This window comes from Rattus norvegicus, chromosome 2 (assembly GCF_036323735.1).
Source record: "Rattus norvegicus strain BN/NHsdMcwi chromosome 2, GRCr8, whole genome shotgun sequence".
Lineage (NCBI taxonomy): Eukaryota > Metazoa > Chordata > Mammalia > Rodentia > Muridae > Rattus > Rattus norvegicus.
The window spans coordinates 28,744,940-28,768,437 of record NC_086020.1 but is presented as its reverse complement, the minus strand read 5'-3'; the positions used below and the strand labels follow the sequence as shown (position 1 = coordinate 28,768,437).

At 42.9% G+C, this 23,498-nt stretch overlaps 1 protein-coding gene across 2 annotated transcripts in view; it reads left to right on the top strand.

The window, feature by feature from the left end:
- Iqgap2 (IQ motif containing GTPase activating protein 2) overlaps window positions 1-23,498 on the top strand; it is a 275,092-nt gene that overhangs the window by 136,212 nt on the left and 115,382 nt on the right. For both annotated transcript variants that reach the window (NM_001427125.1, XM_063281081.1), the window contains 4 exons: window positions 3,267-3,344; window positions 7,273-7,349; window positions 21,772-21,839; window positions 22,538-22,651. In NM_001427125.1, the coding sequence (NP_001414054.1) occupies window positions 3,267-3,344; window positions 7,273-7,349; window positions 21,772-21,839; window positions 22,538-22,651 (337 nt within the window). The remainder of the gene's footprint in view (window positions 1-3,266; window positions 3,345-7,272; window positions 7,350-21,771; window positions 21,840-22,537; window positions 22,652-23,498) is intronic.

Genomic DNA, 23,498 nt, shown 5'->3' with positions numbered 1-23,498 from the left:
AGCTTAAGTCGGCTAGTCACATCATAGTCAAAAACAGAAGGAAATGAAGACTTGCCTCCCAGCTCTTCAGCTCATATTCTCCACCCTCTAGGACACAAGCCCAGGGAATGGTGCTTCCCACAGTGGACGGAGTCTTCCTACGTCTATTAATCTAATCAAAGGCATGCCCATTGGTCCAACTAATGTAATCTAGATAGATAGTCTAGATAATCTCTCTTTAAAACTTTCTTACTTGGTGATTAAGGATGGTGATAAATTGACAAAGCTCTTCGTCACAGAGCCTTTACCCCGAGTCCGTTACATTCAGTTCAACATGAATGGCATTCGGGGTATCATGCTCACTTGTACCCTCTGTATGCTTGTCTGTAAAATAAATATTGTGGGATAATTGTTACAATTCTGGGCTATCTTGTAGATCTGAAGTGCTCTGGTTCTAATATGTAGGAAGTTAGATCCAAAGACGACTTCCATAATTTTTCATCTATGTAATTGGAACAGAACGAACTTCATTTCCTGGCAGGGAAACAGTAATAGAGAATGAGCTCACACCTGTAATATGAAATTAGAAGAAAGAATATATTGTTCCGCATGAAATATAAGCACGTTAGCTAGACAGAAGTATCTTTGGCTAAAAATAGTCATGTCATTTCATCACATATTAATATGTAGGACTGATTTAAAAAAAAATAATTCCGAAAAGAATTACAGTGGGGGAGATAATATTTTAAGCCCATTTAGAAAACCAGTTTCGCGCTAGTTGAAGCGAGTCCATAGTCTGAGACAGTTTCACTCACAGAGGCATAGTTTTCAAACAAGTGAGTATGGAGCTCCAGGTTCTGAAGTCAGTGTTTCTCAGATGTTTGAGATGGGGAATGGGAATCTGTTGGAGTTCTGAAGAAACGCCCTCCCTCTCAGTCAGTCCCTGTATATGAACCTTTTCCTGACCTTACATGGGAGTGAAAGTTTCCAGCCTAGCAAGGCGTGTCCTGGTTGTGGTGGAGGATGCCCTCTGCATTTTCAACTATACTTTGCTGCTAAGGACTTTCTCTTTGTTCTCATTATTGCGCCCCCCATTCAGAATAGCATTTTAAGGCTGAGGAGGGAAGGCACAGTAGAATCTGCATCTTTTCTGAGATTGCTTACCTATAAAGACCACTAACAAAAAAAGAGAGAAATGGTGTTTTTATGACATTATTTGGGATTGTTGAAGCCCCAAATTGCTGTTACCAGAACTCGAGCTGACTAAAGTTGTTTAATTAACTCGCTGGAATGAGAAAAGAAATGGACACTCAGGACACAATAAGGAGAAGGAGGAGGAACGGTCTTAGCACAGGTAGTGGCTTCTGCTGGGCGATGCTAATAAAGACTTAAAAATATACAGATTGGCTTTCTTCGGGGCATTATCAGGAAGTGGTGTCAACTCAGAGTCTTGGTCACTTTTACACAGAAGCCTGAACAGGAAGTACACTGTCATTCAGAACCCAGACTATATCACCTTCCACAAAGGCACCTACCGTGTCAGGCAGGAAAGCCTTTAGTTCAGTTGTGCGCAGGTGGCCCTCATCGACGCCTCCGCTCAGACCCAATCATTGTGTCTCGTTCTCCTGCAGTCGGACGGCTCTCATCTAAGGACGGCTAGGATTCTGCAAACATTTATGCTGCTACATTATAAACAGATACTCTGTCCTGACCCTCAGCAAAAGACTGACTTGCTATGTTTTCCCTCTCTCCTATCTAATTTATCTTTTTTCTTTCCCCTTCCCCCACTCCATTCTGCTCCCAGTTATTTTATAACACCTAGCTGATATCCTCCTTATGAAGATTAACCAATCATTAGACTCCATGTTTTCCCTGGGGTGGGGGGGAGTGTCAGCACTTTAGAGACCCTGTCAGCTCCCTAAAGCCACTTAACTTTAGGTTAAATCATTTTATCTTTTTGATAAAAAGATAAGATAAAAAGCAGGACTCTGAAATTATGCTGAAAGGTATTTGGAGAATGAGAGATAATTTACATAATAATTTACATAAAGTACTTGAAACGCATTGTGCAATCAAGACTAGTGACTTTTATTAAGCATTCATTGAATATTAATTTGCTTAGGTTTTGTAATTTCCAACAGCAATGAGAACGCCTTTGATTTAGCAAACCATTCCGTTTTGGAAGCTCACAGAAGGCTGGATGAGCCAGTCTTGTTGAATGTGATCATCCTTCATTGGGTGTTAATTATATAATGAAATTTTCTATAGTTCCTTTTTTTGCGTATTCATTTCAAGCTAATGTGAAATAGATTGCGTTCTGTTATGCGTTAAATGAAAAAAATGCAAGCTAGTTGAAGGCTGTTCGTGGCTCATTACTAGATGTAACTTCACGAAGTGGTAGTCTGATTGGGACTGTGAAGTAGAAAAGAAAGGCACAGCAAGACTGTTTTTACCATGTAGGAAAAGGTCATATGGCATTTCTGCTGAATATTTACTTTTTCAAAGCCAGGATTGATCTTAAAATGTTAGTAATGTGTACTGAATTTAGCTGAACGGTCTGAATTTTAGAATGGTTTGTGCCTCCCTCTTTATGTCTTTCGGGTTTTCTGTAGAGATAGATATCCGTGATCAAAACAGACAAAAGGGCATTAGCTTTTTTAAAAAAAAAAAAAATCCCATGTAGGGCTGGGTCGTAGTGGTGCATTCCTGTAATTCTAGCACTCAAGAAGCAAAGGCTAGCAAAGTGCCCCAACTTTGAGGCCATCCTAAGCTACATAACAAGTTTTAGGCACACTGGAGCAACATAGTAGGACCTAATCTCAAAAAGAAGGAAGGAAGAAAGGAAGGGAGGGAGGGAGGACGGAAAGAGAAAGAAAGAAACTAATAATCACTTAAAATTAAAATACCACCCAGTTTACCTGAAATTGCCCAGCTTCTCGGCCATAATTACCAAGATCTTATGACACGCAAACACGAACTTGTGCATACATGTTTCACAAAACATCCTGAGGTGTGTGGTAGACATTAGGTGCGCTTCGTTTGAAATCCAAGTTCAGAATTACCTTGAAATGTGAGCGTAGAGACTAGCATAGCCCATCGCAGATAACCAGGGTGTTCCGGAAGTAGTCTAGCCTTCGTGGTGAGTTTGGATTTGTTTTGTTTGAGCATCAATGTCTGTTCTTGAAGAAGCATAATTGAATTGCATTCTGTTCATGAAAATATATGTTGCAAATGACTCGCTTTCTACACGATCTCACCTCCCCTTTTCCTTTCTCCTATCGTTTTAGAAATCTGGCCTTCATTTCCGACACACAGATAACACCGTGCAGTGGTTAAGAGCTATGGAGGCCATTGGGCTGCCCAAGGTAAGCTTTCACGTAGCACACACTAACCCGGGAAGACAAAAAAGTCAGCGCAAGGCAAACGCCTCACTTGAAACTGATTTGTCAGGCTGAGACATGTCTCTGCAGGCTTGAGATGTGGAAAGGTCTACCCGGGGACACACATGTGGTAAGAATTCACGGCGAAGCAGAGACACAGATACAATGCAGCCAGGTGAAAGTGTGTCTAAATTAAACAAGGTTAGAACCGGCTGCAACTGATTCAAGGTGGTCGGCTCCTTTGGGTACGCTTTCTGTAAATTATTGTAATTTGACTTTTGAAATTTATTTTATGTGCCCATGCATGCAGACACAGACTGACCAGGGTGTGTGGGGGCCATAGAACCCCTTTCAAGACTCAGTTCTCACTTTCCAAGCTGTTGAAGCAAGCGAGGCCTCTTGTCTTCTCTGCGTATCCCAGGCTAGCTGGCCTGTGTGTGGACTTCCAGGCAATTCTCCTGTCTCCGCTTCCCACCTCACCACAAGGGTGCTGGGATTGCAGACGTATTCCACGCCATCTGGTTTTTCATGTGGTTCCTGGGGATCAAACTCTGGTCATCGGGCTTGCGGATTTGGTATTCTTCCCTGCTGAGCCATCTCCTTGGCCCGTATTTTTGCTCTTATAATTATTATTATAAATCATGGTATCACTTTAAATTTGAAAGGTTAGAGGCTTGTAGCTCTTACTCCTAAAAATAGACCTACCAAATAAGATTCAATCAGCAAGCATTCAGCACTTGGTAAATTCAAAGAGAAAAGAAATAGGCATATGGGGGAAATGAGGAAATTGCATTTGATGGAAATTGTAGGACTACTTTTATTTCAAAGGGATTATAGGATCACGGGAACTTTCAAAAATAGTATGTCTCTGTGTGTCTGCCGTTCAACTTCCCCCCCACAGCACTGACATTTTTATAACCATAGTACCACATTAGATAGAAATTAAGTGTTTTATGTGTGATATTTGGTTTCTTTTTTCTTTTCTCTTTTTCTGTTTTTTTCGTTTTAAATGGCAGAGTCTCTATGTAACTAAGGCTGCCCTGGAATTCACTCTGTATCCCAGGTTGGCCTCAGACCTGTGAAGTCCTCCTGCCTCAGCCCCTGAACAGTGAGGTTTATCTCATGAGGTTATGCAGGAGCTGATCCAGCCAAGGTGCAATCAGGACGAATGTAAACTAGAGAGAGCCCTGGCTTTACTCAGCTTTGCTTTCTCACATGCATTTGTCTGCAAGATGGTGAGTGTGTTGTCCTGGGTGTGCAGTTTTAGCCCATGAAAGGATTTGTGTGTTCCCTGCTGCTGTCCAGACACAGCCATCACAGAGAGGGGACTTTTACCTTACATCCTTCCCCCGGGGTTGTCCCTGGCCATCACCAAGTGCTCTGCTTTGCTGCCATTTTTGGGATTTTTAAAATATTATGGGAATCATATGGTGAGCCACCTTTTAGGGTTGGTTTTCTGTCCTTGAGATCTGCCATGTTTTCATTCGCGCCGAGGGCTCAGTCCTTTGGATCGCAGAGTGTGCACAGCTACTCTAAGGAAATGATTTCTACGATGTCATCTTGAAGACAGGGGGACAGAGTTGCTGGCCTATAAATACCCCTGTTACTGTTTTACCATCAAGCCAGGTTTGCTGGTGAAAGTCTTCCCCATGTAGTCTGGGAATGCAGCTCAGTGGTAAAGCACTTCGCTAATATGTAAGGCTCTGGGCTCGGTTCTCAAAAACACCAGCACAGGGGGGCCTGGAGAGACGGCTTAGCAGTGGAGAACACTGGCCTCTCTTTCAGAGGTCACCCATTCAGTTCTCCTCACCCACGAGGCGGCCAGTTTTCAGTGCCTTTGCCCTGATGCCCCTTTTATGTGAGCCTCATTTCCTCAAAATTCTCAACATTTAATTTGCTTTGCCATTTCCTTTAGACTAGTCCCCCAAAACATTAAAGGCTGCTCCCTTCTGAACACTACTTGCCACTTAAAATGAATTAGTTTTGACTTGTCATGTGCTAAGTGAGAGTACTGGGTGACTGAAAAAAAAATGTAGCAACAGAGAACTTCAACAAGAAATTTTCTTGGTTGAAGAAACATGATTAGGACAGCCTCATGACATGTGAAAGGTTTAATTGAACCTTTCCAAGCTGTTTTAACATCTCTGAAAGATATTATAAGGCCAAGAGTGCCCCGAGCTAACTCTGCAGAGAATTGCTGTCAATTCCTTTACTTATCAATATTGAGCGTCCAATCCGTGCTTAGTGTCACACGAAGTGCTAGAGACACAGAGTGGCAGTGGCGTGTGAGAGTCTGGTGAACTATAAGTTGGTTCTGACTCTCTGACGAAGGAAGGCATTTCCATAAGGACTTCCCAGGAGAAATATAAATGTGGAAGGTTCTTGTGTGGAGAAAGGGGCCTGGGAAAAATTGGCTGTCAATACAGTGAGGTGTGAAGCAAGAGCCGTGGTTGTTAGAACTTTAAACCCAAACACAGTCTTTGGAGTCTGAAGCCCTTGTCTTGCCAACGCCTTGACAGCAAATGTGTTAGGTGACAACTGGAAGGGCATTGAGACTTCCCAGGCTGCAGACGTCTCTTTATGCTCACAGCAACTATATGGTGCATTGTTCACTTGAGAAACACTCTTGTCTCTGTTTTTTCCAATGTCCAGTGGAAAAAATTGCACTTGAGTATCAAAGTACTACCATATGGTACATGACTTAATTTTAGTTTTAATGTCAAGTTGTATAAAATATTTACTGAAAGGAAGTGATGATGATGTGCTTATCTTAATATTAGAGACTTCAAGCCCAATCATTCATCTTTATTTTTTCCGTGCTCAGAAATAAAGTACCTACCCCACTCTAAGATCTGTTTCTTATCAAGCTTTTAGCTTCAAGCTTAGGGGGAAACCAGTGTGGATGTGCATGTAAAAGCCTCAGTGTTCAAACTGTCTGGTCTGGAAAACCCATGTCTAGATGGTCATCCAGGAGAAGAATCAGATGTTCTGAAATATAGATGCAAGGTGTTCACTGCAGTGAAGGGAGAGAACTGAGAGCCAAATAAGTATTCAGCCCTGGGGAATGTCTAAGCTGTGGTTCAGAAATATGAGAGCGTTATTAGGATCCATCAGAAATTATGTGCGCATAGAATAATATAAGGGATGGAAAGCATTCAGCTTCTAGTAAGTTCTTTCAGTAAGTTTATGCCATGAACACACTGGGGTTTACACTGGGTGCATAAAGTTCTTTTTTTTTTTAAATCAGAGGGGGGAAATATATATATATATATATATATATATATATATATATATATATATATATATGTGTGTGTGTGTGTGTGTGTGTGTATGTGTATATATATAGAGAGAGAAAAGAAAGCATCAAGCACATACCAGGATACTAATAGTAACAGTCTGAAATGTGGTGTATAGGTATTTTTCCTTCAGACTTTGTGTACTTTTAAGCAGAAAATATCTGCATAAGTGTTCGTGAATTATACATAAATATCCAGGTTTGTTTTTTGGTTGTTTTTTGTTTTTTTTGTTTTTTTGGTTCTTTTTTTCGGAGCTGGGGACCGAACCCAGGGCCTTGCGCTTCCTAGGTAAGCGCTCTACCACTGAGCTAAATCCCCAGCCCCATAAAGTGGTCATTGAAAGATCTCAGTCTCATAGGTCACATGAGTGGGGTCACTTCCCAATCTTTCTAGAAAGGGCTGGTTGTGAGCCCCTCCCTCTGTGAGTTTGGCCACTAGGGGGCGAGCTACCCACCAGGCAAGGGCTTCTATGCTTGGATTGCTCTGTAGAGTTAAGGGGAGGCAACCATCCAGAGATCCTTCTACATTTAAATGGCTATAGACTAACAAAGACAGTCTGGGTCTGGCTGGGGAGAGAAGTGAAGAATAGTAAATACACTGCCTCTCTTGTTTTCCAGATATTTTATCCAGAAACGACAGATGTCTACGACCGGAAAAACATACCAAGGATGATCTATTGCATTCACGCGCTAAGGTGGGGAAAACGCAAACAGACGTAAACTCCCGATTCCCTTAAAAGTTCTTTAGGTGACTTTTACCAATCTCAAGAGCCTTAAAGGTCAGGTTCAGTTTTGAATTTGTTGGTACAGAATTTAAAGCAATTGCTGCACAAAGCCACCCTTGGGCTTGGAAACTCTCGTGACGTTTGTACTATTGTTCAATATAAAAACCCAGAAAAACTAATAGAAGACCTAAATATAATAAGGAGAGGATGAAGACAGCAAGGACCCATCAGGAGTGTGCTACTGTGCTTGAGGTGGGATGTATGCGGATGTCAGGAAGACACGTTAGCGAGCAGAGCCCACGGTGCTGCGACTGCTCTGATGACTCATTAAGTTCTCAGCCCCTCCACTTGAACCACAAATAAGAAAATGTAACACAAACCCTATTTCTTCCGACCTTCCGCCCAATAGAATTTACACTCTCAGAACTGAAAAGAAACAAACAAGTTGTTTTAAATTTGATCAAGACAGGCTGTTTTAAAGCGATTTTAACTTTCGATAAATTTTGAAAGTCTTGGAAAACCTGCTAGTTCACAGATTTCTTTCTTTTCTTCACGGGCCTGGGAAAACTGGGACTTTCAGCTGGCAACCATTGTGGGACCCCAGCTGTGGCTGTTGTCCTGTGCACGCAGGTGAAGCTTGAGAGATTTCATGTGTGATGGAGTTTTAAATTCCTCCACAACATCTGCCTTGTGTTTGTATCGCTGGAAGTCATTTTCCTGGCAGAACCCTCCGTCTTGGGGTTTACATTAACTTCTTCCTGGCTTTTTTCTTCTGCAAAGGAAAAAGTCTTCATAATAATTCATTACAAAGCTAGTCTCCTGGAGAAAACTTTGATTATGTCATAGGATTCAACCCCCAACCCACCACCCAGCCAGCTTTTTTTTTTTTGAATCAGTTTCAGAATATGACAGCTGGTGGGATATGATAGAGGCCAAACGGCGAACTGCTTTCTCTTTCTTTTCTTCTTTATATGCATTTGTTTGTTTTTGTTTGTTATTCTGGTGTGTGTGTGTGTATGCACGCACACACTTTTAGTATACATGCATCACTGTGTGCACACAGGCGAAAGCCGCAGAGCAATGTGCAGAAGTTGGCTGACTGTCTCCTTCCACCACATTGCTGGGCGTGGTGACAAGTGCCTTCACCTGCTAGGCCATCTTGTCACCTTCTCCTTTGGAGACCGTGTCATACTGTACAGCTCAGGCTGGCCTCAAAGTCTCCATCCTCCTGCCTCAGCCTCCCCAAGACAACGGACGTACCATCAGACCAGACCTATGTTTTTGTTGTTATAATTTAGAATATCTGAAAGTAGATAAATAAAATTAGGTGTAATTTCTGCAGGAGGTGCTAGAGGTGGGGGAGCTTCTGGGTTTGCTCTGTCTCTTCCCATGTAGCCTAAGAACCAGTATGGGTACATAGGACGTCCTTGGGCAATGGCATGGAAAGGAGGTTTGTTTTGCTTTTTTGTGACAAGGTCCCACCACGTGGCCCTGGCTGACCTCTGTCGACCAGTCTGGCTTTCAACTCACAGAGATCTGCGTGCCTCTGGCTCCTGTGTGCTGGGATTAAAAGCAAGTGTTACCACCACCCGGCCCAATAGGTTTTCTTAAAACTTTGTGTGTTTCTTCTGAGGTAGTGTTTTGAGTGCACTGCTCAGCGGTCCTCAGGGAGTTCCTGTCAAAGGGTGGGGCAGTCACTTAATGCTATGTGTTAGTGCTGTTTTTGTGACCTGCTAAGCCAGTCTTTATTATGTTCCTGTATTGCTCCAATGATCTCTACATCCATAGCAGGCTCCCAGGGCAGTGTATGTGAGCTTCAGTTGATTGGCTGAAGTAGATGCCTAAGCCATATATTCTCCAACTTGCAAAGAGATATCCTTTCAGACGGAATCTTTGTTCCTAAGAAGCTACATAGAGTGGCCTAGGGGTTCACAAATGTACCACAGTTTAAACAATGGCTTGGTCAGCCCTAAATCCAAGAACGGGACCTCTCTCGTTTATCGTGGTGTGTATGTACAGAAGTCTATGTCGTGGTTCTGAATCTTTATCAGTTAACTCTTCACAGATGTCTTTGTGCCTTTTTTGACATCCTGGAGAGGATACTTACTGTGTCATGCCTATCACACATATGACCATGTTCTGTTGTGGACAACTCTCCTTCAGTCTCTGGCCTGCAGCTGCCTCTCAGGAAGGAACTGAGAAATCCCAAGAGAGTCCGAGGCTTATCTACAGAGCTCTCCTCTGCGGTGCTTTAGAAGGCTGTCAGTCTCCCAGGAGGCTGCTATTCTGTGATGCAAGGCACATTGGAAGGAAGCTGGGGAGCGGCTTTAAAGCATCCTGTATTTAATGAGTGCAGTTTGCTCCTGCTGCAGGGTTGGAAGCCTCGTGTTATCTGGCCGCAACCGCTATGGCATGGCTGGAGTAGAGAGAGAGTTGTCCTTACCTGGTAGAGAATTAGGCAGGCCAGAGGTTTTGATTATAGTTCAGGAGCCAAGAAGGAAGGTTACTCCAGGGAACTTTGCTTCTCAGACCCTAACTTCCTTCTAGACTAGTCCATGGGCTGATAGACCTACAAATTTAGCTGTGACCCAGACCAAACTTGTCAGGAGTCTGATGTGGAGTTAACAAACCTGGGTTTCTTGCTTTCTTCCCCCACCTGCCCCTTACCCTTTGTCTGATACCTAATCCCAGCCTCACTGCCTGTCACCCTTGACCGCTTTACCAGCTTAGCTCGACAGTTTCCAACTTGGCCTAACTGAAAAGGACTTGCCTTCTTGGTGGGTGGCCTCCTCTTTTTCCAAGGAAATATTTATCCTTTTTTTTCCTATTAAAAAAAAAAGGAGCATATTCTCATTGTGGGGGGAAAGAAAACTGAAAAATATAGAAAGAATGTTTTTAAAAGGGCTAAAACGGTTAATGTTGCAAAATCACGCAAAAACCACTGATACTCTTTTGGAGACTTTGGACTTAAAATCTGTATGGGGCACGTTTTCCTTCTGTGGCTTCTTTTGGAATGTTCTAAAGCCTATGCAACAAAAAGAAGCACGTTCTGAAAGCCTAACTGAGCTGCTACACTTTTTTTTCTTAAATGTCTGGAGGCCGTTTTATGTACACAGAAAAACAGTGTGTGTCGGATGGTGCTCTGTTTATAAAGACATAACAAGTGACATCCAGCAACTGTTAAATGTTTAAACAGTTATAGGATTGAGTGTGTCGGAATGGTGTAAACCATCATGCGATTGCTAAAACAGCGCGATTTCCTTCATATCCCTTAAGAGCAGATGTCAGGGTCATATGCTCACCACTGCAACCAGTGGTGAAAGACTCAGCTTCGTTTGCTCTTACATTCATTGTTCACACACGAAAGTGACCTGCCCTAATGCTGCTATCCTGTCGTGATACCTAACCTGGGGCAACTTGCTTTAAACGTCACCAGAAATCAAAGGGCGCACCTTAAAGTCTAGTGTTGGACCCGTTCCTTATTGAACATGGCTCTTCTCTTTGGGCTCCTATCTCAAAGTAACTCAGAATCTGGCCAACGGCATCAAGTTAAACTTGATTCATAAGTCAGCGCCGTTTTCATTTCTAGGTCTGTGGCTTTCAGGTAGATTTTTTTTCGTTACTGTCTACCCCTCCCTGTTACCCTACAGTGACTCGCTCCCTAAGTTTCTCTTGGCCGGTGTTATACAACACATTGTCCTGTCACAGTGATGTATTGACCTGACCTGTTAACATTATTAGAAGCGTATGTATGCCTTTTTCGTTTTCTACTTAAAATTATAGTTGGTCTTTCTAGAGGTTTCCATCTCCTAGGAGACAAGGGAGGGGTAGCTGACTGTTCTTCATGCCGTTACTTGAATTGCCCCCTCAGATCTGGCTCCTGGCCTCTCTGCGTGACTGGTCAGTGCTCACTGCTCTTGGATTCCCTTTCCTTCTGGCTACTTCTGTCACAACCTGTCCTCTGTGGTCCGTCCTTACCTTGGGACACTTCCTCTACTTTGGGGAGGGCTTTTGGCTGGTTCAGAGTTCCTGATCTTTAGCATTTCCTGTATTAAATGTAGTATAAAAGCACATACTTACCTATGCTCTATAAACAGAGAAAGAACAAAGTACCTCAGCTTTAATAACTTCCTGCTGGAAAAGTGAAGCAAAGAATTGTGCATAAACTATTTATCTCCCACGACTTCCCTTTTGTACACGGTGCGGTACACTCCGTTGATCATTTTGAACTCTGTGCCTAAGACTGAACCAACATGACTATTTTCCTGTTTGTTCATAGCATGGTCTCTCCGTGTCTCTCAAGCTGAACTTAAACTCACTTTACTTTCTGAGTACTGGGATCACATTTGTGGATCACCCTGCCTACCTAATACCTTCTGCATAGAATAGAGAGTTTGAGGTCATGCATGAGAGTCATGGAAGCCCCCTTGTCTCTGTAGCACCGCCCTTGGCTTCTTTGAAAAATCTTTGTATTGTGGACTCAACCAGATGTCCTTGTCCTGCTCTCCTGATTACTACTTTAAGATATAGAATCAACTCCTGTTCAAGAAATCCCTTCAGAGTCGCACAGGACTGTTGATTTTTCTAGTTTTAGCATCATAAGGGTGCTGGATGCAACTTTCCTTTCTGTGCCATTTAGTGGACCGTCACAATTCTGCAACAGTGGAAACAAGGGAGGGGTAACTGAGTGTTCTTCATGCCGTTGCTGAATTGCCTCCTCAGATCTGGTTCCTTGCCTCTGTGGGTCTCCCCTGAGGATAAGCATTACTACAACGCTGAAGCTTCTGTAGCTGTGTTTGGCTCTCTGGTTTTCAAATGTAGTACCAGTGCATACCAGGCATCCACTATTTAATGCATGCAGTTTGCTCTCGTGAGGAGCGAGGTGTTATCTTGGCCACCACAGCTGCAGCATGGCTGGAGTAGAGCTGTAGGGTTTGTATTTGTGAGAAAGGCGGTGGCAGGCCCACTTCTGGTTGACCAGTTGTCCTAAATCTCCTGACTACTTTGTAGAGGGCCCCTTTCCCTGGCTCTTCACACAGTTTGATGGCTACGTGGACCTGCCAATGGAGGTGTTAGATGTGTTGCCTAGGCATGAACGTATAATCTTCATTGATTTAACATTTCCTTCTCTTACAGGTCTCTCTCTCCCTAAGAAACAGATTTACTGGATTTTCCTCTAAAATACCAGGTTGATTGCAATTCTTGCAGTGTATACTTGAATTTACAAATGAGCTCTCTGGAGGCCTTAAAGCCTCCCTCCAGACTTGGGAGGGACCCATGGAGGTGGCAGTATTAGAGATTAAGGTCCTTTCCAGCTTTCGAACTCCTTGGTCTGAACACCATCTCTCGCCCCACCTGTCTGAATTACTACGTGGCTATGGCAGTCATACAGAAAGCTTTTGAGCTTGTGAACCATTTCCTGAAGCCTACTTAGGTTCTGTGGTTTTCCATTAGTTGAAGCTTAAAGTCCCTGACAGTTGTCTTTTTAACTTTTCAGGAAGTTTACCTGAGCTAATTTGCATGTGGAGGGACTACCTCTGGGTTCCTTTGCTTTGAGCCAAAATTTTATAAAATGGGGTCAGACTTGCACTTACTTCAGCGTAGGCCTCTGAGCTGTTGTATTTGAAATATTTAAAGGAAAAAATGCTGGAACTCGAAAACTGGAGGAACCCTGGGAAGTTGTTTCAGCCTGGCCATTCACTACACTGAAAGCTCTTCTCTGTGACTTGCTCGGGGCCACAGAGCCATCCCTTGCCACGAGGCTTTGATTTACAAATGCCCATAGCACTTGGTACAGCCAAAATGAGCTGTTTGCCATACAGAGTCTCCCCACGTTTCTGCACGGTATGCCCATCCCGCCTTTTAAGTTGGTGTTTCATCCCCACCGAGTCTTTAATGAACTTAGTAAAAGTAATAATAAATGTAAAACTAATAGTATTTTGTAACTTCCATTTTCACTTCCCAGCCTTCTGCTATTATTTATATAACTAGTGTATGGGCTAGTGAGAGTTAGCTCCAGGCGGCGGCCCCTCTGTGCAGGTCTACATCAGCAACACATGTGTGGTTTACCTTTTCATGGGAGAAGAGACTTCCAACTCTACCCAGAGTGCTTGCTTAGATATTGGGCAGTGCTGGTAACGTTAATGCCACAGCTTCCCCCGAAATACTCCTGGCGCCATGTTACATGTTAGTCAGTAAACAGCACATAGCAAATCCAATATGGAGAGCCAGGTACAAATAGCACTTATTCAGTGGATTCGGTTTTTCAATATTACGTCTCAGTTGCCTGTGAATGTCAGGTAGGAGATGGCCTCACTGGACTTAAGATGCCTGGGAAAGAGGCTTTTCGATGGATGATTCTTTTCAGCACGAGAGTGATGGATAAACATAGCTTCCAGATAGGTGTTTCCCCTTTGTATTAGTCTGCTTGGAAGACCTGTCACTCAGAGATTGGGTAGAGGACTCCACCTCGGAAGAAGCGATCTTTTTAAAAACTAATGTGAGGGGTTGGGGATTTAGCTCAGTGGTAGAGCGCTTGCCTAGGAAGCGCAAGGCCCTGGGTTCGGTCCCCAGCTCCGAAAAAAAGAAAAAAAAAAAAAAAAAAAAAACTAATGTGAAATAGTTTGATGATAAATGTGGAAAGTTGAAAATAAATACAATATTCCTAATTCTCTGGATATGATGTTTGAGAGGCCATATGCGAGTTTCCTAAATTGATATTCCCCCATACCAGTTTAGGAAAATCTGGGGTTTCCCTTTAAAAGCAGACTTCCCCGTTCTGCAAGCTAATTTCTCAGCACCACCTTGTGGTGAGTCCTAGTTAATCAGGATGTCCGTTCACTGAAATTTGTCACTTTTCCCCTGCACAGTGGAGGCACAGTGGAGATTCCTCCTACTTTCTTTATTACGAATGTGGAAAATCACCACACTCCTTTAGCACAAAGTTTGCCCTTTGGGTTGTCAACAAAGCTATGTTTGAGACAAGGACTGGCTCGGAGCCGTCGGTCAGCCTCTACCCATGAGGTCCTGCAATCCATGCCTGCTGGACAGGTGGGACAGCCAATGTCTGTGCTACTGTACAGAATTAAAGCTGTGTCTGTGACATCCAAACCAGCTTTAAGAAGAGCATAGTACACAGGAGACACGGTTCAGGAAAGTAGCAATTAGATGAGTTAATGAACAAGATACAAAAGTAGCAGCATCTGGGTCTTTTAGAACAGCTCTCTGAGTGTTTCTCACATCTGACAGAATTGATGAGATAGTCATTTAAAATGTTAACTTTACTCTTCAGAAATTCCTACACGTATACTATTAAATATAATCATATCTGTCACCCATATTACCCCCAACTGCCTCCATAGTCTCCCTAAAGTGCCCCCAACTTTGTGTCCTTGTGTCACTGTTTTGTTGTGGCAGGGGGACATGTTAAGGAGAATGTGGAGGCAGATTTTATATATATAATATATAATATATTAATATAATATATAATTATATAATATTATATATTATATATTATATACTATGTATATAGTGTGTATATATAAGTATATATAATTGTGTATTTACATTAGAATATAGTATATAATTGTATATATTAGCATATGATATATAGCATATATTAGTATGTATAACATATGACTATATATATAGTATATATATATCCCACTAAGTCCAGATAGTGCTGCCTATGTGCATGGTTGTGGATCTTTCCACTATAACATCAAAAGTCTATTGGTGGCTATATCCAAAAAATGAGAGAGAGAGAGAGAGAGAGAGAGAGAGAGAGAGAGAGAGAGAGAGAGACAGAGAGAGAGAGAGAGACAGAGAGAGACAGAGAGAGACAGAGAGACAGAGAGAGATAGAGAGACAGAGAGAGAGACAGGAGAGAGGAGAGAAGAAAAAGAGAAGAGATCCCCTCCTATTCAATACCACCTTGATGATATGATGCTATGATGCTCAGGGAACATTGAGGACAAAGGGATGGACTGTAAAAGCCAGAAAAATGGGCAGAGAGCTGTAAAATGCAGTTTTCTGGCAGGGCATGCCTGTCACACTGGTGAATTCACAGCAGCTGGAGTTCCCTGCACGTGACCTGCACAAGACCGTAATTAAAATACTTTTGAAATAAAATCAGAGATGTCACCCAGTGGTGACATTACATTATATTTAAAAGATGTAAACAGCTCCTCCCCCAAAAGCAAATGGATAAGACAGGATTGAGAAACAAGCTAGGAGGAGGCTACAACCAGCAACTACAGGGGACATGGCCTGGCTGGAGGCCATCACAGCCTTCGTTCCAGGCAGGTAGAGCAATGCAGAGGTTCAGAGCATGGAGTGATCAGCTTGGACAGGCTGGGCCTCGGGCTCTGTTCTAAGATGGGCAAATGATGGTTCTGATGGCCGGAGAGCATCTCAGTGCTACAGGCAGCTAAAGGCTTGGAGAGGGACAGGGGGATCCAAACATGGGTATCCACACCTGTAATCCAAGCACCTGGGAGACGGAATTGAAGACCAAACTGGGCCATGTAGATGACCCTAGGTCTGTCTCACAACAGCAGCTGTCACCAAGGGAGACAGATGTCAGCCAGAGTAGATGCTAACACAGACCTTTTTGTTGGTTCCCTTGCTCCCCACAGAGTCCCCGATGCCACGGTCCATAGTGGATTAACCACAAGGCCCGAATACTGACAAAAGCCCAAATCAAGATACCAGATATTTAAGGGAAAATGACCCTGTGAGGAAAATATTAGGCTTGAGTTGAGAGTGTACCAGCATCAATAAAACAAAAGACTGTAGGAGCCACCAAAGACTCACTGAATTTACGAGATTCCAGAAATGGTTTCTCCGGCACCTAACATAGCAAAACCAAGGAGAAAATTAAGAAAGGAAAGTTTTTGTGTCAGAAAGAAATTAGTAAAACTTGTTACCTAACATTTTAAGGCAAAATGCAAAACTAAAGGCACAGAATCGAAGTCTAGACCATCTTAGTGTTACACACACAGAGAAATGGAGGTGGACCTAGATTAAGGGTAAGGGCAACTAATTAGCTCAGGTTTTGGTATGAGAATGTAGCTTTAAGATTAAGTTAAACTAGTAGAGTTTTCACATGGTACTATGCCTTAAAGAGACAGCATGCGCTATACCTGGGAGAGACATAAAATGTCACATTGCTCAACATTCTGTTGTGTCTTTTATTTATGCTTGGCTGCCATATCTTCTTGGTTTTCCTCACTGGCTTCCTCTCAGTGTTCTTAGGAGGTGTAGCGAATTGGTAGAGGGAGGTGGAGGAAACCACCTCTGAATGAAATTGACGAGACAACCAAGATGCGTTTTTTACTGTTTTCCCATTTCTTAGGCGCTGCTTACCTATCTTTGAAGCTGTGACAGATCTTTCAGGTGTGCCTAGTCTTGCGGTCCCCAGGGAGACGTGAGAGGCTGGCGTTTCGGCTGCACTGTGCTGTAGGAGTTCCCTTTTCTGTTGTTAACCTTCCTTTTTGCAATGCTGGGATGGCATCCAGGGTCTGGTATGTGCCAGGCAAACACTCTCCTCTAGGTGCCTCACAGCCCACGGGTTCCCTTTCAGAACTGCATCCTTTCCCCAGGTAACAGTGAATTAAGAAATGCTTCCGGGGTTGGGGATTTAGCTCAGTGGTAGAGCGCTTGCCTAGGGAGCGCAAGGCCCTGGGCATGGTCTCCTCCTGTGACCTTGTTTAGCATGACCTTTCCTGGCACAGTTTTCGATGGCTGCAAATGGGTTTTGATCCTTGATCAAAGAGGATCTCAAGATGTAGACTTTAAGGTAAGGCATGTATCTCGCCTTTCTGGATTTGAATTACCGACGCATGACTCTTCACAGCAAAAGTTGAATGTTCTCTTCCTTGTAAGATGAAGATCAGAATTTGGCACTAAATTAAAAATTACCATATAATAAAAGTTACCTGCCACTTGTTGTTTGTCCTTTGGTATGGCTTTGAAGGAAAAAGGAGGAAATGAGAGAAAGGTCAATAATTCTTTCCCCAGAATTCTTAAAATAAAAATATTCGCTAATAAGTATTTACTAGAAAAACTGTAAATGACCAGTGCCTCTGTAAAAGCTGATTTATCCTCACCACTGACAAACAGAAAGGCAGACTTAACATGACATTACCTCTCATTGGGAATGTCTTCTTCCTGTCTCCTCCTCCCCTCCCTCTTCTTCCCTCCTATTCCCTTACATCTTCCCACCCTTCTTCTCCTCTGTTTCTTAATTAGGGTTTCATTACTCTGAAGAGACCATGACCAAGGCAACTCTTATAAAGGAAAACATTTAATTAGGGCTTACACTTTCAGAAGTTTAACCATTATCGTCATGGCAGGAAGCATGGTGGCGTGCAGGGAGACACAGTGCTGGAGGAACCCAGAGTTCTACATCTTGATCCAAAGGCAGCAGAAGGACATTGTGTGCCACACTAAGTATAGCTTGGACGTATATGAGACCTCAAAGCTCTGCCCCAGTGACACTCCCTCCAACAAGGCCACACCACCTAACAGTGTCAACTTCCTATGCAAAACGCAGTCAGACACAAGACTTTATGGGGCCTTTTCTATTCGAACCACCATGCTCTCCTTCTCCCCTACTCCTAAGTGCTGGGGCTTGAACCTGGGGCCTTGAACCCACTGAGCCCCTGGGAAGTCTTTGTTGATAATACTGTGAAATGATATGGAGATAAGGAAACCGGTATTCACCACAGGAGGGCCGTGTGCATCTGAGGTGAATAGTCAGCATCATACAGTTGCTATACTCTATATCAGATGCAGTTCCTAGGGAGGATGTGAGGGCTGGGCACCTGAGGTGCTGGCTGGATAGGTAGGTATATACCCAGGGTGTATAGCGCTATACACAGCTCTCCCTACAGCTGTGAGGTGACTGAGAGTGGTAAAGAATGAGTAATTGATGAGTCTGAGACTCCCTAAGGGATCACACCCACCAAGGGCCAGCCAGCACCTGGTATAGCACCTTGGTTCCCAGGTCTATGCAGGGGGACACACTAGTTATAAAAGCCACTAAACTGAGCGATGTGCAGACATTTGGTGCCTGATGGGTATTTACTGATTCCTTCAAGTTAACTTACAACTTCACAACTTATTTTTCTCCTTGCTTTGTCCCAGATTGACCTTGAACTCTACGACCCTTTTTTTTTTAAGATTTATTTATTTTGTATATGTGAGTACACTGTAGCTGTCTTCAGAAGAGGGCATAGGATCCCACTACAGATGGTTGTGAGCCACCATGTGGTTGCTGGGAATTGAACTCAGGCCCTTTGGAAGAGCAGTCGATGCTCTTAACCACTGAGCCATCTCTCCAGATCCCTACTGTGACCCTTTAATACAGTTCCTCAAGTTGTAGTGACCCTTAACCATAAAACTATTTCCATTGCTACTTCATAATGGAATTTTGTTGTTGTTATGAATTGTAATGTAAATATGAATATGCAGGATGTCTTAGGGTTTTCTAGAGTCACAGAACTTATGGAATGTCTCTCTATATAAGGGAATTTGTTGTGATGATGTACAGTCTGTAGTCCAACTAACCCAACAATGGGCAGCTGTGAATGTGAAGTCCAAGAATCTAGTAGTTGTTCAGTCCCACGAGGCTGGGTGTTTAAGCTGGTCTTCTGTAGAAGTGGGTTCCAACAGTTGTGCTGGCAAGTGAATGGAAGCAGACCAAGAAGAGTGAATCTTCCTTCTTCCAAGGTCCTTATGTAGGCCTTCAGCAGAAGGTGTGGCTCTAATTAAAGGTGTAAAGCACCATGCCTGGATCTGGGACTTGCTTTGCCCCAGGCTGACCTTGAACTCAGAGATCTGCTTGCCTCAGTCTCTTGAATTAAAGGCCAATAATTCCTTGCCTGGATCCAAACTTTTCATGGCCACGTGCCTCAAGATCTTCATGTCAAGATCCAGGTCAGAAACTTGTATCTCCCAGCCTCAAGATCTGGATCACAGGTATGCCCTCCAATTCTGGATTGTAGTTCATTCCAGATGTAATCAAGTTGACAACCAGGAATAGCGATCACACAGAATATCTGATATGTGACCTCTAAGAAGGTTCAACCCCAAGGGGTCTCAACCCAAAAGTTGAGAACCACAGTCCCAAACAGTGAGTGATGCTTCGTAACACGGTTCATAGTAGATTTTGGCTCCCAGTGAACACAGCTAGAAAATCAAACCAAGTTTAAGTTCTGCAAAAATGAAAAGATTTTTATTTGGGGGGCTTTAGGAGTTGATTTGTTTGTTTGTTTAGGGCTGGGGATTAAACACAGGGTTTTATACTTACTAGGCAAGGTCTTCACAGCTAAACCACATTCTCAGCCAGAGAATGATTTTTTTAAAAACCTTTTAATCAAAGAGGACAAGTGAATGCAATCTTTTCCATCCTTGATTTTTTTTTTGAGACATGGTCTCCCTCATGTATCCCAAACTGGCCTGGCACTTGTAGGCCAGGGTAGCCTCAATCTTGAGATCCAACTGCTTCCATCTCTGAATGCTGGAGAATTACTGCTGTGCACCACATCCAGCCCTGCAATGACTTTTTAAGTCTTAGTTTGGCAAAATATATTGAAAGATTTTGTTCTATGTTTACCTTTTCTGGCTTGGAATTTTATTAGAGGGATTTATTTAACACCTATCTACAGAAAGATGTGTGTGTGTGTGTGTGTGTGTGTGTGTAACTACATATATATATATATATATATATATATATATATATATATATATATATACATAATTAGTTACCATCTAAATGCTTAGAATTGCTTAAGTTAAGGAATGTCCATAGTCTAGAAAAATATGTAAGTTTATAGTATAGAAAATAGAAAAACTACATCAAACAGAATTTTATGAAAAAATTTAATTTTTAGCTCTGAATGGTAATTCCCTTAACTGCTTCCTTCCTTCCCTCTCTCCTTATTCCTTTCCTTTCTTCCTCCCATCCTCCCCCCACCCCCTCTCTCCTCTTTTTCCATGGCGTGGTTATGCTCTGTGGTCTCAGGTAGTCTCATACCTCCTGTTCTTAGTCCTTGTTCAGCTGGTTCTGTAGGTTACCTGACTGCACCCACCTGGGTGGATAGGGATTTTCTTTGCAATATTTTAACCATCGATCTTTCATTTTTAGCTGCTGCCATATATTGATATAGATTCTTATGTTGTGGAAATTATAATCAAAGAAATCCATTTCCATGCAAGCTGCTTATGTTGACTAATTGTGTATTTGAGAACTTTTATTACCTTTGAGAAAGCTTTATCTGAATTACTTTATTTGAAAGTTATTGGATTTTATAAACTGCCGAGATCCATCTAACACAACATTGGGAGTATTCATATTAAAATGTTCAAATCATCAAAACCACCCTCAGATCATTTCCCATGTATATTCTTATGTAATTCTTTTACTTCTAATTAAAGTTTCATGGATTTTAAACCTACCAGATGAACGATAAAGTGAAAACAGGCTTTCTTTTGAATGATGCTCGGAATTAACCTCAGGGTTGGAAAGGTCGGTAGAACGTGCAACAGAGCACATAGAATTGATTAGAGGCAGCACATACTCAAATCTCGTTGATAGAATTTGCATGCCAGGTTCTGCACCTTTTGTCAGGTTATGGGTAGATTAGTGTGCGCCATCATAAATTACCTAAGTGATTTACCTTACAGTGAGGTCTGTGTCTTATACTTAGCAATATGTGCACACCATAACTGATTTTTTAATGTCACACCACCCATGATCATTTTATTGGTCTATTGGTTCAGAAATATGAAACATAGGTTTAGGTGACTATCAAAAACTCCAGTTAAACTGTTCTTTGAGACAAATGAGAATCTGTTAAGGAATATCTGTAAAAACTATATCTATTGCCTGTTGTTTCATATTAGCTCTCTTTTTATTATCTTTATGTTGGCCTTTATTTTAATTGTATGCGTGTGAGTGTTTTGTCTCCATACCTCTGTGGGCCATATGTATGCAGTGCCTCTGGAGGCCAGAAGGTCATCATATCCCTTGGACTACAGTTACAGATGATTGTAAGCTGCCCAGTGGGTGCAGGGAATTGAACCTAGATCCTCTAGAAGAACAGCCGGTGCTCTTATCCACTGAGCCATCTCTCCAGCCCACTAGCTGTGGTCTTACTCTTCTTCCACATGAGTGGTGGAAAGATCCCTGTGCTGCAGAACACCACTATTTGGGTTGTTGCCTAGAGTTAGCTCTGGTGGTATCCAGCTGGACTGTGGAACCCTGTGAGGCACTCTAGGCTATGAGAGCTCTCTTGGACCCTTCTCAATTGAAAACATTCTTTACTCCTATGTACACTGTAGGACTTACATACTAAAGGCTCTGATGGCTTTACATTTTGTCTTTCAGTTTGTATCTGTTTAAACTGGGGATTGCACCCCAGATCCAGGATTTGCTGGGAAAAGTGGATTTCACAGGTACTTCTTTTTTCCTCTCTGTCTTCTCCTCTGCAATTCAGTGATAAGAAAGCAGGCAGATGCCTCCTTCCCTTTGATTTTACTTGTTCCCTCCTTCCTCTAGACCAGCGGTTCTCAACCTAGGTCCTAATGCTAGAACCTATTATTATAGTTCCTCATGCTGTGCTGACCCCCAACCACATAATTATTTTCATTGCTACTTCTTAGCTGTAATTTCACTACTGTTATGAGTCTTAATGTAAATATCTGATAGCCAGGATATCTGATATGCAACCCCTGTGAAAGGATCATTTGGCCTCCAACTGGGTTGCAACCGACCCACAGAGAACCACTGCTCTATACCAATGAGGGAAAACCCGCCATCTTGGTTTCCTTCCAGGAGGTGGCGGGGATGAGAAAATACCCTGATGAGAGTAACTCAGGAGAAAGGGTTTTAGCTCATGGCACAAGGTTCAGTCTATCATGGTGGTGTCATCCGGGCATTGGGAGAATGAAGAAGCTGGTCACATTACGGCCACAGTCAGAGAGATCGGTGATTTGCCTGGGGCCTACCTGGATCCCTTCTTCCAGGTTTATGGCATGGAAAAAATGCAAGCAAGTTGTTTAGAAATGGGCCCACCTTCCTGAGGAAGAGGATCTCCCTCCTGCCTTCACCCCTGGGGGCTTCCTTTGATTTTTGTTTTCTGTCACCCTTTCAGAGGAGGAAATCAGTAATATGAGGAAAGAACTGGAGAAGTACGGGATACAGATGCCAGCTTTCAGCAAAATCGGCGGCATTCTGGCCAGCGAGCTGTCCGTGGACGAAGCTGCACGTAAGCCGGCCTCACACCCATGCTTGGCCTGGGCCTGCAACTGATCCATATGCATTTGCTGATTCTAATGACATAAAGCAGGATACTTAGAAGATAGTTTTAAAACCCTAATGGTTTTGCTTCTTTTGAGTTTTGTTGTTGTTAGTAGTGGTGGTTGTTATTGTTGTTGTTGGTGGTGGTGGTGATGATGGTGATGATGATGGTGGTGATGATGGTGATGATGGTGGTGGTGGTGGTGGTGGTGATGATGATGATGATGATGATTCTGGCTTACTCACCACCCCCAACACCAACTGTAACCAAATGAAGTGAATATGAATAACTTCATGGTTTTACTGTCTTCATCACAAAATCTGCCTAGAACTGGATCACTTGGTCCTTTCTCTTCTTACCACTTCCAAGTTCAAAACACCCACATCTCTAACAGGCAGCATCCGTCTGCTAAGATCCGCAGGGGGGCCTACTCGCCCCAGCCTCAGCACAGGGTTAACCTGTTGGAGCAGAACAGGCTTGGTTTGCCCACACAGCCGAGGGGCTGCTTTCCATCTGATGCCACTTTCCCTGGGCAGAGGATCCTTGCCCTTCTTCTACGGTGTCCCTTTATGAGGCTGGTGACTGCCAATGTTTCTTTCAGAAAGTCCAGCAAGTGTCAGCATGCTCACCACATTGGCAGGAGCACAGGAACACGAAGAACAGTGACATTTTTGTTCTAGTGTCATTCAAGGTTATTTGTTTGACTTTGGACTTTGAACTTGAATATATGCAATGCGAACGTAGAGATTTCAGGAGTAATTTTCGCTCCACAAAACATTTCTCTACCTGCCGTGCCGGGATATATTCTGCTGCG